At 40.1% G+C, this 17,880-nt stretch overlaps 1 protein-coding gene across 1 annotated transcript in view; it reads left to right on the top strand.

The window, feature by feature from the left end:
- Positions 1-17,166, top strand: part of EOGT (EGF domain specific O-linked N-acetylglucosamine transferase) — an 83,485-nt gene extending 66,319 nt beyond the window's left edge. The window contains exons 10-15 of the mRNA XM_007946056.2: positions 423-509; positions 1,011-1,079; positions 10,635-10,696; positions 14,196-14,315; positions 16,323-16,425; positions 17,020-17,166. Of these exons, the coding sequence (XP_007944247.1) occupies positions 423-509; positions 1,011-1,079; positions 10,635-10,696; positions 14,196-14,315; positions 16,323-16,425; positions 17,020-17,166 (588 nt within the window). The remainder of the gene's footprint in view (positions 1-422; positions 510-1,010; positions 1,080-10,634; positions 10,697-14,195; positions 14,316-16,322; positions 16,426-17,019) is intronic.
- The last annotated feature ends 714 nt before the right edge of the window (positions 17,167-17,880 follow it).

The raw sequence follows: 17,880 nt of genomic DNA, 5'->3' as shown, positions 1-17,880 counted from the left end.
CAGAGCAGTCCTCCATGCAGTCCCTGGCTAGCAGCGCTGATTTTTAGGTTAGTTCTTAGGTCCTACCACCACTCGGGAATCTCCAAGCTGTCTGTGCTGTGCTGTCAGGATCGCTCAGGATCGCTGCCAGACTACAGCTCCGTCTGTCTCCTTTTTTGGTATTTTCATGCAAATTCTTCTGCTAGTTGGAGTTTAGTCCACTTCTATATTCTCCCCTTCAAGGCTCAGGGGTCCAGGATTATCTCCTGTGTCTGTGTTAATTGGTTTCCCTTTTCTTCATTGAAGAGGTTCTGTGGTGTCTTTCTGCCTAGTCCGCCATCTTACCGGAACTCTAGAATTCATTCTTGATTGATTTATACAAAACTCAATGTTTTAAATGGCAGAAGCACCCATTGTAATATGACTTGTTGCTTTTATTCTAGATATCGGGCTGTCAAAATACTGGATTATTTAGAGCGTTTTCCCAGCATGTGTTACATAGACTGAACATTACACAAGAGGGACCCAGGGTAAGGAATGCATTACAGGTTCTGAGGTGAACATGCCTTTTCACTACCCATAAAAATCAATAACATCTTTGCAGACAAAGAAATAAACACAGGACTTTGTTGCTTGTGTTAATGTTTTCTGACCTCGCCTGGTCTGAAATCAGGTGTCAACAACCTGTGAAAGATAAGCAAAGGGATATTGGAAGAATTTGATTTTTTCTCCTTTTCCTTTTCCTTTCTCTTGCCACATATTCCCATCCTACCTCAAGTCACCAAAAAATTCTTCAAGCCAACCAAACAAACAGAAGCGGTGTAAAGAAGAGGTTTTGTCTTCTGTGGCTCAAGTGGCTATGTTTTTATTTCCGAAGAGAACCATGGAGGAATCAGGCTTTAAAATAGCAACCTCATCAGTGTGCCCTCACTCAGTTTCATCTCTCTATGAAAATCACATTTTAGGCTGTGATGTTCATTCCTCTGTCTAGGCATATACAGCAGTATTTTGCCTTTTCGTTTTGATTACAGGATGGAAAAATTCGAGTTACCATTCTTGCACGGAGCACAGAATACCGGAAAATACTAAACCAAAATGAGGTTAGTTTTTGGTATGTGTTTTTAATATCCTCATATTGAATTTACCTCCCCATGACTAATGTGTTTTACTTTTCCACATTACTTTAAAAGCTTTATTTGAAATTATTTTCTTTCAGAGAAGTTTGATGGACTTTGCTTAGTTCATTTACTAAGTTTGAATATTTAGTGGATGCCACCAAAGCACCCATGGCCCAAACTAACTTATCCTTATTATAAATGTTCTTCTGCACCAACTCAGAGAGAAGGCAGAGACAAAAACTACCTCTCAGTCTTGCCTTCACCACCAGAGATGGCCATATATTGTGCCTCCAGACCATCTAGCAGCAAACATGTGATAGGATCTTTTGGGAGATGGTTGATGGACTATGGCAATACTGGGGAATTGAACTACTGTGCATCTTAGGAATTGTTCCCATCTTAGGAAGACCTCTGTCTTTTTTAGAGCTTACCGTCTAGAGAGGATAATGTTCTATAATTATAACATATTAGGTATGTTATAATTATAGCATGGCAGGGAGCTCAGGTAAGGGGAAGAACACAGGCCCCACCCCCTACGAGGCAGGAAACAGAGAGGTTTCAAATAGCTAAGAGAGCCAAACTTGTCTGTCATTTTGTTGTACTGTGGTAGTTTGCATGTGCTGTGAGACTTGAGGCTGTGCCACCGGTGTTTGAAATGCCAGCAGTGTTGCACATGGTACACAGGTTTCAATACAGCTTGCAGACTAGAAAGAAGGAAGAGGCCATTCACTTCTCAAAGGATTGGCCGGGGAAAACCTTATGAATAGCAGAGAAACACTCTCTGATACATTACTGTGCAACTTTATGAATAGCCCAGAAACATTGTACGATGCAGTGATGCAGTGCAGGAGGACATGCACCTTAGATGGGAGGACTCTCAAAATACGACTGGGAAAGAGCTGCATCATCAGAGTAGAACCAACCTTACTGATATGGATAAAGTAAATCTTTTGAGACCTCCATTTGCTGACGTGGCAAGACTCAAATTGAGGAGAAACAGTTGCAAACATCCATTAGTAATTGGAACATGGAGTGTACGAAGTATGAATCTAGGAAAAATTGGAAATTGTCAAAAATGAAATGTAACGCATAAAGATTGATATCCTAGGCAGTCGTGAGCTGAAATGGACCAGTTTAGGCCATTTTGAATCAGACAACCATATGATCTACTGTGCTGGGAATGGCAGTTTGAAGAGGAATGGCATGGCATTCATCATCACAAAAGATGTTGCAAGATCTGTCCTGAAGTACAATGCTGTCAGTGATAGGATAATATCTATATGCCTACAAGAAGATCAGTTAATATGACTATTATTCAAATTTATGCAGCAACCATCAAAGCCAAAGATGAAGAAATTAAAGATTTTTATCAACTTTTACAGTCAGAAATTGACCAAACATGCAATCAAGATGTGTTAATTATCACTGGTGACTGGAATGCAAAAGTTGGAAAAAAAGAAGAATCACTGGTAATTGGAAAATTTGGCCTTGTTGACAGAAATAATGCTGGAGATTGCATGATAGAATTTTGCAAGACCAATGACTTATTCATTGCAAATACCTTTTTTCAATAATACAAACAGCAGCTATACCTGTGGACTTCACCAGAGTACACAAGAATCAGATTGACTACATCTGTGTCAAGAGGCGATGGAAAAGCTCAATATCTTCAGCCAAAACAAGGCCAGGAGCTGATTGTGGAACAGATCATCAACTGCTCATATGCAAGTTGAAGTTGAAGTTGAAGACTATTAAAACAAGTCCACAAGAGCCAAAATATGATTTGGAATATATCTCTCCTGAATTTAGAGACCATCTAAAGAATAGATTTGACACATTGAACACCAGTGACCGAGAACCAGAAGAATTGCGGGATGACATCAAGAACATCATCCATGAAGAAAGCAAGAGGTCATTAAAAAGATGAGAAAGGAAGAAAAGACAAAAATGAATGTCAGAAGAGACTCTGAAACTTGCCCTTGAATGGAGAGTAGCTAATGCAAATTGAAGAAATGCCAAGATAAAAGAGCTGAATAGAAGATTTCAAAGAGCAGCTTGAGTGGACTAAGCCAATTACTATAATGAAATATGCAAAGACCTGGAGTTAGAAAACCAAAAGGGAAGAACAGGCTCAGCATTTCTCAAGCTGAAAGAACTGAGGAAAAAATTCAAGCCTTGTGTTGTCATTGAAGGATTCTATGGGCAAAATATTGAACAATGCATCAAAAGAAGATGGAAGGAATGCACAGAGTCACTGTACCAAGAAAACCTGGTCAGTGATCATCTATTTCAGGAGGTGGCATATGATCAAGAACCAATGGTACTGAAGGAAGAAGTCAAAGCTACACTGAAAGAATTGGCAAAGAACAAGGCTCCAGGAATTTACAGAATACCCATTGAGATGTTTCAACAAATGGGTGCCCTGTTGAAGGCACTCACTCAGCTATGCCAAGAGATTGGGAAGACAGCTACCTGGCCAACTGATTGGAAGAGATCCATATTTGTACCTATTTCACAGAAAGGTGATCCCACACAATGTAGAAATTATCAAACAGTACCATTAATATCACATGCAAGTAAAATTTTGCTGAAGATAATTCAAAAATGGTTGCAGCAGTATATTGACAGAGAACTTCAAGAAATACAAGCTGGTTTCAGGAGAGGATGTGGAACGAGGGATATCATTGCTGATGTCAGATGGATCTTGACTCAAAACAAAGAATACCAGAAACATATTTGTGTTTTATTGACTATGCAAAAGCGTATGAGTGTGTAGATCATAACAAATTATGGGTAGCATTGAGAAGAATGGGAATTCCAGAGCACTTAATTGTACTCATGAGGAACCTGTACACAGACAAGGAGGCTGTCATTTGAACAGAACAAGGGGATGCTGCATGGTTTAAAATCAAGAAGGGAGGACGTCAGGGTTGTTGTATCCTTTCATCATACTTGTTCAATCTGCATGCTGAGCAGATAATCCATGAAGCTGGATTATATGAAGAACATGGTATCAGAATTGGAGGAAGAATCATTAACAACATGCAATACACTGACGGCACAACTTTGTTTGCTGAAAGTGAGGATGACTTGAGGCACTTACTAATGAAGATTGAAGAGTGCAGTCTGCAGTATGGCTTATATCTCAATATAAAGAAAATGAAAATTCTCTCAACTGGACCTATAAGTAGCATCGTGATAAGTGGAGAAAAGATTGAAGTTGTCAGAGACTTCATATTGCTTGGTTCTACAATTGATGCCAGTGGAAGCAGCAGTCAGGACATCAGATGACATATAGCACTGGGAAAATTGGCTGCAAACACCTCTTTCAAGTGCTGAAGAGCAAAGATGTCTCCTTGAGGATTAAGGTGTACCTGACACAAGCTATGATATTTTCAGTTACCTATATGCATGTGAGAGCTGGACAATGAATAAGGAAGAACGAAGAAGAGTTGATGCTTTTGAGTTGTGGTGCTGGGGAAGCATGCTGAAAGTACTATGGACTGCTAAAAGAACTAACACATCTGTCCTGGAGGAACTGCAGCTGAAATGCTACCTAGAAGCGAGAATGGCCAGAGTTCATCTTGTCTACTTTGGTCATATTGTCAGAAGGAACCATTCCCTGGAGAAGGCTGTCATGCTTGGTAGTAAGGTGGAGGGTTGATGAAAGAGGGGAAGGCCCTCAACAAGATGGATTGACACTGTTGCTGCAGCGATGGGCTCAAGTATAGCATGGATCATGGAACTGGAGCAGGACTGGACAGTGTTTTGTTCTACTGTGCATAGGGTCGCTATGAGTTGGAAATGACTCGACGGCACCTAACAACAATGACATAGGTTTTTTGGATGTTGGTATTTCCACTTTTTTGGACCTGGCTCAAACCTTGTTGTTGTTAGGTGTTGATCAGCCCATTTTGACTCAGAGAGACCTTTTGTGACAGAGTGCAACTTACCCCATAGAATTTTCTTGGCTATAATCTTTATGAGAGCATACCACCAGGTCTTTCTCCCATGGAGCCACTTGGTGGGTTTGAATCACCAACATTCTAGTTAACAGCTGAGCACTTAACTATTGTGCCACAGGGCTCCTTTACACTCAATAGATGAAAGGCAGAACACTTTGTTACGACTCCAAATGAGAGAAGACCACACTGGATTGCGCCAGGGACAAGGTTACAAACTAGAGCTTAAGAAATAGACTGAAGTGTGGCAATATGAGGGCGGGTTAGCTAAGTTTTGTGGGCTCCCCATGGATTGGCTTATCTGAATACTTTCATGGGTTCTGAGTCATAAAACCTGTCCCTAATTGTTCGGTGATTAGGGTAGGTACATTGTGGCCCCAGGGTGCGAGAACCCCATAATGGAAGTGGGTAGGATATGGACTTAATCTGCTGCTCCAGAAAGGGAACTGGACCAGCCTGTGGCCAGGGCCTAACAACTGTGTCAAAGGACCATTTTTTTTTTAAAAAGCTGTATTCCAGAGAGATAGACAAGAAGTAAGTAAAGAAGTAATAAATAAAATAATTTCATGATAAATGCTTTGATAAAAAAAAAAAAAAACAAGTGATGTGATAGAGGCTGGGGATGAGGGTGTAAGGGGCAGGGTGTGAAGAGCCGCTGCTTGAACTGAGCCAGATGGTGAGAAGAATCCAGCCAAGGAAGAGCATTCCAGGCTGAGACAAGAGTCGTTTGGTGGACTGAGCTTTAGGTGTTCCAGAAATGGAGAGAACACTGATGTGGCTGTACCATGGCAAAAGAGGTGGGTGTGATACCAGAAGAGCTCAGAGAGGTTGGGCATGGTGCAGGGACATCACATCATGGCACCCTCATAGACCTTGGTGAGGGATGGGATTTTATTAAATGTGAGGGAAAACCACTACAAAGTTTTAAGTCGGGTGTGCTACGCAGAATAATGGCCCCCAAAGATGGCCACATTCCAGTCCTAGGAATGGTGAATAGGTTAAATCACATGGTGAAAGGGGAGTTAAAGTTGTGGATGGAAATGACCTTAAAATGAGGAGATTATCCTGGGTTATTCTGGTAGACCCAGGGCCATCACAAGTGGGCCTTAAGCTCAGTCCACCAGACAATCTTTGCTTTGGCCTGGAAGGCTCTTCTCTTGGCTGGATTCTCTTCATTGATCAAGTCTTAGTTAAGCATTTTCTTAAAAGTGGAAGAAGGTCAGAAAAGAGTCAGAGGGAAGGTGTGATGATAGAAACAAAAGCAGGGTCAGAGAGATACTGCATTGCTGGATTTGAAGAGGGAGGAAGGGGCCATGAACAAGAGATACAGGCAGCCTTTAGAAGACGCAAGATAAGGAAGTAGATTTTCCTCCTACCACCTCCAGAAAGGAGTGCAGCCCTTCCAACACCTTGATTTTAGCCCAGTGAGACCTGTACAGACTTCTACAGAACTACAGGAAAATACATTTGTGTTGTCTTAAGAGTAATATGTGATAACTTTACAGCAGCAAATAGAAAACTAATACACAGGGAGAGATATGAACTGATTTTCTTGTTTATTTTTTAAATTGTGATTTGAGTGAAAGTTTACTGAGCAAGTTCATTTTCTATACAACAGTTCCTACACATTTTGTTTCATGACATTGATTGCAATCCCTGTAATGTAACAGTTCTCTTTCCACCTCCTCTCTCTGGTTACCCTTTTCCTTATGTCCTTTCCTATGCATTCCTGCCCTCTGAGCTATTTCCCTGTGTAAATATTGCCCTTCTGATCTCCCATGGTTGATTATTCTAAGGAGTGTACCTGCCTGGTGTCAATGTTCATCTTATATGCCTGTCTATTGTTTGGCTGGAAGCCACGAGAGTGAGTTCAATTCCAAGCCCGAAAGGTGACCAGGGGCCATCGTCTTGAATGTTTCACCAGTCTCTATCAGACGAGTAAGCCTAGTCTTTTTTATGATTTTGAGTTTTGTTCCACATTGTTCTCCCACTCTATCCAGGATCTCCTGCACTGATCCCTTTCTGAGTGGTTGGCAGTGGTAGCCGAGCACTATCTAGTTCTTCTAGTTTCAGAGTCAAGTAGGCTGAGGTTCCCATGTCTGCTAGTCCCTTGGACTAATTGTTTCTATGCGTCTTTTGGTTTCTTCATTCTTCTTTGCTCCGGATGAGGAGAGACCAATTTTTGCATCTAGATGGCTGCTTACAAGCTTTTAAGATCCCAGTTGCTACTCACCACAGTAGGATGTAGAACACTGTTTTTGTGTAGTGTTATACCAGTTGAGCTTGATTGTCCTCTGCAGCCATGGTCCCGAGCCCACAGGTCTAACAACTCGCTCCCTCAGGGTGGTTGGGTGTGGGTAAGAAGTTATCAGAACTTTGCCCCCAGTTAGTTCTATTTATATGGACATTGTTACAGCACATACAAATATGTATGTAGAAATATCGTCTGCTAAACTTATATGTGGTCATGAGTATCTTCTCTTTTGCCTATATGTTCTTTTCTTTTTTTAATCACTCTGGCTGCAAAAATAGGAGCAAGGAGATTATTTAGGGGCTATTGCAGTAGCCTCATGTGAGAGAGGTTAGACTAAGGTGGTGATAGTAGTAGACATGGGCACAATAGATGGATTCAGGATCTGTCTTGTAGAGAGAGCCTACCATTCTAACTGTTGAATTGTACAGTATTATGTTAGGTAAGGCCAAGAATGACACTGAGTGTCAAATATGACTCCTAGGCTTTTAGCTTGAATAGTTAAGAATTAAGATGGGAAAAGCTTGGTAGGGGATAAAATGTTATACACAGATTCATTTGGATGCTTAACAGGGTGGCCAAAGATACATAATTTGTTTCACTTCTTGAGACCTGCATGGATGATGGAGGACATGAACATATGGCAAGCTGCTGATTGTAAGCTATCTGGATGGAAGGCTAAGGAAATTTTTATTCCATTTCATTTTTTAAGTCCTGAGAAGAAAGTCATCAACTAGTATAGAGTTGGATTGATGGATGGGAAGTGGCTATAGCAGACAGATGAATAGTATATACTGGTATAGGTAACACATATTGAGCGCTATGTGCCAGTTAAATTGCTACATGCTCCCCACGCATTATGTCCTGCAACAGCCCTACCTCACGAGGCAGGACTTTTATTATTATCCTGAGTTCTAGACTAGAACACTGAGGCTAGAAGGTGAAAAAGACATACTTAAGGTCCCCCAGCTAGTAAGTAGAGGAATGAGGATTTGAATCAAGGGAGTATGAGTCTTGAGCCTGCTTTCTCAACCAGACTACTCTGTTCCTTATTTGAGCAAATAGATCTTGTTTGTGTGCCTTTGAGTGGATTCTGACTCATAGTGAGCTGATGTGACAGAGCAGAACTGCCCCACAAGGTTTTCTTGCTGTAATCTTCACAGAGGCGGTTCACTAGGTCTTATTCCCATGGAGCTACTCGCTGGGTTTGCATTGTTAACTTTTTGGTTAGCACCTGAGTGCTTAACCATTGTGCTACCAGGACTCCTTAAATAGATCTTAGAGGAGGCTGAGTGGCTCTTTGTTGCTAATCCATCAAGAAGGAGCAGGCTAAGGAACAGCATCGAGCCACTGGAAGGAGGTCCAGTAGAAGGGAGTAGCAGCAATATTGGCAGTGCAGGTATCAAGGTTTTCAGATTCAGTCATGTGGATTGTCCAGATATTGCTCAAAGGTGGGATTTCGTAATTCAGCTCCCAACTCCAGGCAAGAGAGCCCCCAACTGGCTGCTTTTCTCTGGAGGCATACTTATCACTTGAAGAGGCAGCTGTCAGGCAGTGAAGAGATCACCTTTGATGCTGATGTAATAAATGAAGAAGAGATAATAAAACCTAGACGCTTTAATTAAATGGAGGTTGGAAGAATCCTGCCCCACCTTAGGGTTTGAACTGTCATGTTGGGAGGGATACGGCAACCTCTCTGGTGTGACTGGAAATCATAACAAAGAACATACTTGTCATGGGACTCCCAGGGGCACTTGTTGCCTTTCATGTGGGCCCATCTCATAAAAAGAACCAGGGCAATGCCATCTGGTTAGTTCTCTCCTGGAAAATGGAATTCTATTCTAGTCTCACTCCTTCAACTGTGATATAAGCACTATATTCATGGAAGTACAGGGATTGCCCAGAGAGAGAGACGTCCATTTAATGATTCTGTGTGTGTGTGTGTGTTTAGCAGTGGTGTAGGAGTTGGGTTGTGGTCATTGCCTAATGCTTTATTAGGAGCTCTGGTGTTGTGGTGGTGAAGGCATTTGTCTGCTAACCAAAAGGTCATTGGTTCGAACTCACTAGCCACTTCACGGAAAAAAGATGAAGCAGTGTGCTTTTGTAAAGATTTACAGCCTTGGAAACCCAAAGGGAGTTGCTTTGAGTCAGAATCACCTCAGTGACAGTGGCTTTGGTTTGGTTTTATTGCTTTTTATAAGTGGGAGAGTAGAGTACAGTGGATAAGAACATAGACTCTGGCATCAGACAACCAAGATTTGATTTTGGCTCTGCTACTTGCTGTTTGGCAGATCCTGAAAAAATTATTTAACTTTTCAAATCCTCAGTTTTCTCATTTATAAAATGGGCATAATAATGCTTACTTAGTGTGGTTTTTATGAGGATTAGATGAAGAATACTTAAAGCACTTAGAAGTGTCAGGCATAATCTAAGTGTACAATTGTTATAATTGTTGATGTTGCTATTGTAATGTAGTGTATGCCACAGGGCAATGGTACAAGTGCAGAAATTACTGAATGGCAAAAATCTCTGGTGGTGCAACAGTTAAGCACTTGGCTACTAACAGAAAGGTTGATAGTTCAAACCCACCAAGAAGCTCCACAGGAGAAAGACCTGGTGATCTATTTCTGTAAAGATTGCAGCCAAGAAAACCCTATGGGGCAGTTCTGTCCTGTCCCATGGGGTCAGTATGAGTCAGAACCAACTCAACGACATGCAATAACAGAGATCCACAGAGTCAGGTTAAGCTGACCCAACTGCGAGGGACATAGACAGCCATGACAATGTATTTTGTCATAGATTAACTACACTTGGTTGTTTGTTAAAATTATATATATATTTTTTCTTTTTTCTGTGTAGAACTACTGAAAGTGTTTTTCTGCTAAGAATTTAGTATTTTCAGAGGCTGTGGTCCAGAGGCCAGTGATTTGTCTGAATGAGATAACAGGTGGGAAGAAAGCTCTAACAGAATGTCTGGTATATCATCCATGCTCAATAAATAGATGTTGAAAGTTGACAGAATGAGTAGCAAACGGTAGTGACAACAGCTCGCGTTGTGCTTCTAGGCTGGGTACTTTGCTTCCATGAACTTTCTCCTTCCAGGCTCATAACAACTCAGTGTGGGGTAAAGTAATGCATCCAGGGGGTAGAGCCTAGATTTGAACTCAATTAGAGATTGAAATGATAGACCTGAGGATTTTAATTACCTCAAAAAATATTTTACATGGAAAGTAAGAAATTTTTTATTTGGATTCATAAGGGAAATTAAAACAGAAGAGAAAGAAGGAAAAGAAATTCTGAATGTTTCTCTTTTTTTTCCCCCAGCTTGTAAATGCATTGAAAACAGTGTCCACGTTTGAAGTCCAGGTTGTGGATTACAAGTATAAGTAAGTACATAGCCAGCTCTCTGAAAGATGCTGTTATCTTTTGCTTGGATGAGTTTGGGGAATAGAAAGCAATGGTAGAATGAAAGCTCTTGGCACTTTATAGACCCAAGGGGACAAACGTGCTAATGGTGGTTAGCGGGCAGGAGAGGATCCCAGGCACAGGTGTAGTTGCTATTGAGAGTTCCAGGTTCTGATGTTGGAACCTTCCCATTTTTTCAAGAAAAGTGATGAATTAGATTTTTTTTTTTTTTGAAATTTATGAATTTTTAAAAGTTAGCAACTAATCTGAAAGGCTTTATATATGAACATTTGAAGGGCATAGAATAATGTGGGATGTTTAGTCTTTTAAGCAGTTACATTTCCTGTTGAATTCTGACACAAATAAAAGCCTTAGACAAAATATAACGAAAATTACTGCCCATATAAGTGACATTGGCTTAAAAACAATAATGGTGAAAAGTAGTACATGCTTCTGGTTGAAAAGTCAAGCAGTATAGAAAAGCTTGAAAAGAAAAGTGAAATCTTTTATCCGTTCCCTCCCTTTGCCCACCAGTTGATAGTTCTTTTAAAAGTAGACTGGTTTGAACACTCAAATACCTGCATATAGAATTTCTTTTTGTTTCTTCTTCAAGTCTAGCTCAGCGCTTCTCAAATGTTAGTATGCCTAAGAATTCCTATATGGAATAATATACTCAATCTGAATTTATATACAATTCTCAGTTTTAAGGAGCCCTAGTGGTACAATGGTTAAAGCTTTCAACTGCTGACTGAAAGGCCAGCAGTTCAAACCCACAAGCCACTCCACGAGAGAAAGGTGTGGCAGTCTGGTTCCATAAAGATTTATAGCCTTGGAAACCCTACGGGGAAGTTCTACTGTCACATAGGGTTGCTATGAGTCAGAATTGATGACGATAGTGGGTTTTCTTCACCCACCAATAGTCACAGTCCTGCCTTCCAAATTTAACACTGTGAACAGTTTCTTTTTGTGCTTAAAAAAAAACACATTCGTATACCAGTATATGAGTGTCTAATACAGATAATACTAAAGATATGGCTGAGAACATAAGCATAGAATTTGTACCACACTCATTACACCTTAGTTCATTTATACAGCACATCTTTATTGGGCATTGACCACAAGTTGGGCCCCAGGCTTAGCAGTTGGAATCCAAAGATGAGCATGGTAGGCTCTTGTCTCAGGATCTCAGACACTGAGAACACATGAATAACATTCATAAAAACAACTTCCATTTATTGAGACTTACCATTCTGTTTTACTTGCTTTATCTCATTTCACTCTGTCAACAGTCCTGTGAGGTTGACAAAGGTATTCCCATTTTATAAATTATGCTCTGCAGTAAGAACTACCCCTCAGTGCTGTATAAAGAAGTGTGGGAGCCAAGCAGGGGGCTGGCCATCCGACTGAAAGAGTTAAGAGGGTACCTCTGAAGCTGTTTCAGTTGACTGTGTTTTAAGGATACATAGGAATTTTCTGGAGTTCCTGAATGGTACCAGTGGTAAACTCGCTTGGCTGCTAACTAAAAGGTTGGAGGTTTGAGTCTACCCAGATGCACCTTGGAAGAAAGGCCTGGCAATCTACTTCCAAAGAAATCAACCATTGAAAACCCTATGGAGCACAGTTCTACTGTGATATGCATGGGCTTGTCATGAGTCAGAATCAACTCAATAGCAACTGGTAGGAGCTTCCCAGATGAAGAATAACAATAAACTCATGCTTTGCCAATCTGACGGAAACATTAGTAACATGCTAGTGTGGAGATTGGTGAGCACTGATTCACAGGTGTTATCTCACACTTGGCTCCTCCGGGGGTACATTCAAAAGACCATCCTTATTTTGGCATCAGTTCTTATTTCTGGGACCCTGAGTCACATTTGCCTGGTACAAGACACAGGCATTCAATGTTGTCTTCTTTTTCCTATGTGGAGTTTTTGTTATGTTGGGAAAGGAAGCTCTTTAAAGAGAAGTACCTGATTTGAAGGGAGCTCTGGTAGCATAGTGGCCTACTAACCACTTGCCTGCTAACCAGACGGCTGGCAGTTCAAACCCACCAGCCACTCCTCGGAAGGAAGGTTGGGCAATTCTACTTCCGTAGTGATACTGCCTCAGAAACCCAAGGAGGGGTTGCTATGAGTCGGGTTTGACTCGATGGCACATTAACAACAACAACAACAACCTGATTTGAAGACAATTAACCTCTCCTTCTTAGATCCAACATAATCTTGATTGCTTACTTTTCTTTACTTTGGGTGAAATAAGATTGGGAACTCTGATTCCAATATGTTTACTTAGAGTGTTATCCTTACTCCAGCATTTCTTTCTCTGTGGGAGATAAGACCAGGCAACCTGTTCCTGTAAATATTACAGCCTACAAAAGCCCATGAAGCAGTTCTGCTCTGTCCTATAGGGTCACTAAGAGATGGAATTGACTCTATCGTACTCAACAAGAACAGTGTTCTGAAGGCAGGGAAATGCCCTGGTGGTGTCGGAGATAATTTTAGGTGTGCCCTGATGGCATTGAATAACAAATCAAATGAGAAGTAATTTTATTTTTTAAAAAATTCTTTTGTTATCTCAAGGAAATAGTTTTTAGTTTGGTATTGATATATCAAAGCATCTCTTTAATGCTTGCTAATTTAATATCCCTTTTTTACAAAGAGAGAGCAAGCCTCAGGCTGAGAGCTCTACCTTAATTTGAAAATTACTTTTTATTTTTTATTACATCTCTTTTTACAGTTTTATTTATGATATATGTTACTGATTTTCCATTTAAAATGGCTGTTAAAATTTTCTTTTAAATTAAATGTATTTAACTTTACTTAAAAAGGTGAGCTGACATCATTACTGAACATTTTCGTCGAGGATTCTGTAGAAGAATCCTAATCAAAAGGGGGGGGGGTGAAATACAGAACAGAATTTCCAATTCTCCTGGTCTCCAGACTTTTTGGAGCCTTGGAGCCCAGAGGAACTCCTGAAATTATTGCCTGGAGATAATTTTTGAACTTTAACCCAAAAATATCTCCTGAAATCTTCTTCAAGCTAAACAGTGGTTTAGTTTCATTAGTAAGGAATGTCTTCCCTCAGCATTGTGCTCTTGTAAAGAACTATCTGTATGGGATCACATTGACAACAGCAACTGGGAGGAACAATTTGGAAAAGGAGAGTTAGTATGGGTATACGACTTGAAGAATGTCACCAGCGTCACGGAAATGTACATGTAGAAAGTGTTGAATTGGTGTATGTTCTGTTGTGTGTTCTTAACAACAACTATAACAAAATAAAGAAATCGTTAAAAAAAATGAATTGACTTAGAAAAGGTTTTAATTATTAAGTAATTAATAACATAGGCTTGAAAGTGGCAAAAAGTCATAAAGGTGTAATGTGACTTAAGTACAGAAATATTCTCTCTACGACTCATGGGCTAACTCCATACTTTTTCTCTTTTTCTTGTCTGTCTTGTGTTGTTCTGTATGTTCACAGGGAACTTGGATTTTTAGATCAGCTAAGGATAACACACAACACGGACGTATTTATTGGAATGCATGGAGCTGGTCTTACACATTTACTTTTCCTTCCAGACTGGGCTGCTGTATTCGAACTGTGAGTGTTTGGTGGTGGTTTTGCATGAAGGCTGCTAATAAAACTCTTTATTCATGTTGAGCCTTTCATTCAGAGTGTCAAAAGGCTCAATATTTAATCATTACAGGGAAGTCACACTCTTTAGGCATCTAGGGGAAAAAAAAAAAAAAGAGTCCATGCTAACAATTTAAAGTCTGCAGCTTGTGAAACAAAATGTGTATGAGTATTTGAATGGAAAACCAATTTGCTCTGTAAACTATCACTCAAAACACAATGAAAAGTTATAAACAAATAAGTCTGCAGCTTGCATGGCACTTAGCAAACAAACCACCCCTTCCTCCTTGCCCCACCCAACATAATATGAAAAGATGTGACTCTGTAGCCTCCGTATTCTGAGCTCATTCCGTGTGCCTCTCAAACTGTAAGCTGTGAGCATCTCCCTGCACTTAGTGTAATGAGTACCCTAAAAGAGGACTTGTACATCTAATGAGCAACCTAGCTTTGACACATAAGCCACCTACTTTGCTTGGTGCTCACTGATGTCATATACAAGGAGACAGTGGCCCTGGACGTGTGAGTGATTTCCTGGGCCCTCCTCTATTTACAGAGATGTGGCCTTCCCTCCCTTCATATTCTACTCATGCTCTATCTTTAGTTCTGGACACACCAATAACAATTATTGTTACTTTATTTTCCCACTGTGTGTCTAAATATCTTGATCTTAATGGTTGCATAAAATAATTTTACTTAGTGTTTAAGTAGGGGACTACTGTAGCAATGATTGTGAGGATGGCCTAAGACTAGGCAGTGCTTCATTCTGTTACACATGAGGTCCTATGAGTCGAAACTGACTCAACAGCCCCTAACAATAGTTGTTTAGAAAAAGTTGTTGTGCACTTCCAACCTCCAGCAAAACCATTTTACGTGTATGTACATAATTATTAGGTGCCACTAAGTCAATTCCAACTGATAGTGACCCCATACGACAGAGTAGAATTGCCCCATAGCGTTTTCTGGGCTATAATCTTTAGGGGAACAGAATGCCAAGTCTTTGTCCTATGGAGCTGCTGTGGCTTTGAACCACCAGTCTTTAGGTTAGCAGCCAAGTGCTTAACTATTGCACCATCAAGGCTCTCTTGCTCACTCATTCTCTCTCTCTCTCTCTCTCTATATATATATATATCTTATAGACAATTGTGAATTCTTCCTCAATTCTTCCTTTCTCAGAGAGAGAGAGAAAAAAAAAAAAAGAAATCGAGAAAGCTCAGACATTGGAGTCCAGCTGGCCTAGATTTTATTTTTGCTTCCTTCACTCCCTAGCTATGTGATGTTGAATGGGTTTCCTACCTTAAGTCCACCTCTGTATCTGTAAGAGTAGTTGTTTTGGGCCATGGAGTCAATTCTGACTCATGGCAACCCTATGTGTGAGAGACTAGAACTGCTCCATTGAGTTTTCTTGACTGTAAACTTTCAGGAAGCAGATGCCCAGGCTTCCTCTTCTGCAGTGCTGCTGGGTAGGTTTGTAGTTGCCATCCTTTTGCTTACTAGCCGAGTGCTAGCTGTTTGTGCCACACAAGGACCTTATCTGTAAGAGATGGTATTACAGTGAAATCTGTGAGAGCCGGAACTCGATGGAACGGCCTCCTTTTTCTTTGTCTCACTAGTTTTCTGCTTTTGACAGGGTGCAGTCTTACCACTTTTCTATCACTTGTGTTAGTGGAAAATGTTTGAGTTTTCATTCCCTGACTACTTTCAGCCTTACACAGATTCCAGCTTTCACAGGTTTTGCATAAGAGAACGACATTCATGGACAGTGGACTCTATTGATAAAGCCAGCCTTCTCCATTCCTTGATCCTGCTCTGTTTTTAAAAAGTTAAGGTAATCTAGTTCTGAGGAGATTTTAAAAATAATGTCCTTCAGTCTTTGGTGTTTACGAAACCTTTTGCATAAAGAAATTTGGTGAGTGCATTGTTTCCCAGAACTGTTGATTACGAAAAAACTCTGGTGTATACACCCTGTGTCTTTAGGTACAACTGTGAAGATGAACGCTGTTATTTAGACTTGGCAAGATTGAGAGGTGTCCACTACATCACTTGGCGAAGGAAGAACAAAGTTTTTCCTCAAGATAAGGTAAAGTGCAATCACAAAACTTACCTTGTTTTACTTTTTAATTCGTTTAAAAAGAATCTAATTATTAATATGAAAAAAAATGATTGAATTTTAATCCAAAGATAAACTGTTCTTCTTTGTACCAGTGAGTTTGTTGTATTATATATTAACAACTTAGGGGAAAAGGATAATGAATAACTCTGTGTCTTCAATGTCAATATAACAACTTTGTGAAATTTGGGCTGATAAAGATCTGCTAAATTATATACAGCAAGGATCAGCAAACAGCCCTGTGGGCCAAATCCAACCCACTGCTTCTTTTTGTAAATAAAGTTTTATTGGAACGCAGCCACACTCTTTTTCTTTTTAATGGATTATCTGTGGCTGCTTTTGCACCACTACAGCAGAGTTGGGTAGGTGCAACAGAGAGCATGTGGTTTGCAAAGCTGAAAATATTTATTACCTGGTGATTTATAGAAACACTTTGTTAACTTTTGACATAAAGCGAAAATTAAAATACTTGCTTGGCCAAAGAAAAATGATTTTCTTCCTGTACAGGAAACAATGTTCTTTCTCAGTTACATACAGATTTGTGTTTGGTTTGCTTTTTTGCAGGGCCACCACCCAACTCTGGGAGAGCACCCAAAGTTTACCAACTACTCTTTCGATGTAGAAGAATTTATGTACCTTGTCCTTCAGGCTGCAGACTATGTATCGCAACACCCAAAGTGGCTATTTAAGAAAAAACGTGATGAGCTATAAATGTGTTTGGTCTGTTTGCAAACAGAGAGTATTTAAACCCATAATACCCAGACTCACTAGTACCACAACTCACAATTAAATCAGTAAAGAAAACCCCAAAATATCCTTTTATTTCCTACCCCAAAATAACCTTTTCTACACTAAAACATATTTTCCAGATATTCATTTTATAGTCTTTAAGTATTTTGTGTGATTTCTGTGTCATGGCTATTTATCAAGATAATGTTTTTGCACTGGAAACTTTAATTTTTTTGATTCAAAAACTAGGTATGGGCTTGCTGGTGCAATTGAACTCAGTGGTATCATTAAGGTTGGTGTCACTCAATGCAGTAATGCCTGGTGTCCCCACCTCCACCATGGACCTCCTCCCGTCTCAGACCATACAGAATCCTTAATATTGTTTATTATCAATTTTGATCATAGAATAATATTGATAAATAGAATTGTAAATTGCTTAAATGTATTATCTCTTCAATTATATGAATACTAACAACAAAATTAAGATGCTCTGGTAGCATAATGCCTAAGGCATTTGACTGCTAACCAGAGGATTGGCGGTTCAAACTCACCAGCTATTCCGTGGAAGGAAGACTGATGATGATGATGATTACTGCCCTCGAGTTGGACCCAACTCATAGCAACCCCTCCATGGGTTTCTGAGGTGGTATCACTACAGAAGTAGATTCCCCAACCTTCTATCCGAGGGGTGGCTGG

This window comes from Orycteropus afer, unplaced genomic scaffold (genome assembly GCF_000298275.1).
Source record: "Orycteropus afer afer isolate SDZICR_OR568_19922 unplaced genomic scaffold, OryAfe1.0 scaffold00149, whole genome shotgun sequence".
Taxonomy (NCBI): Eukaryota; Metazoa; Chordata; class Mammalia; order Tubulidentata; family Orycteropodidae; genus Orycteropus; species Orycteropus afer.
The sequence above is the reverse complement of the archived record's forward strand: the minus strand, read 5'-3'. Positions and strand labels throughout refer to the sequence as shown.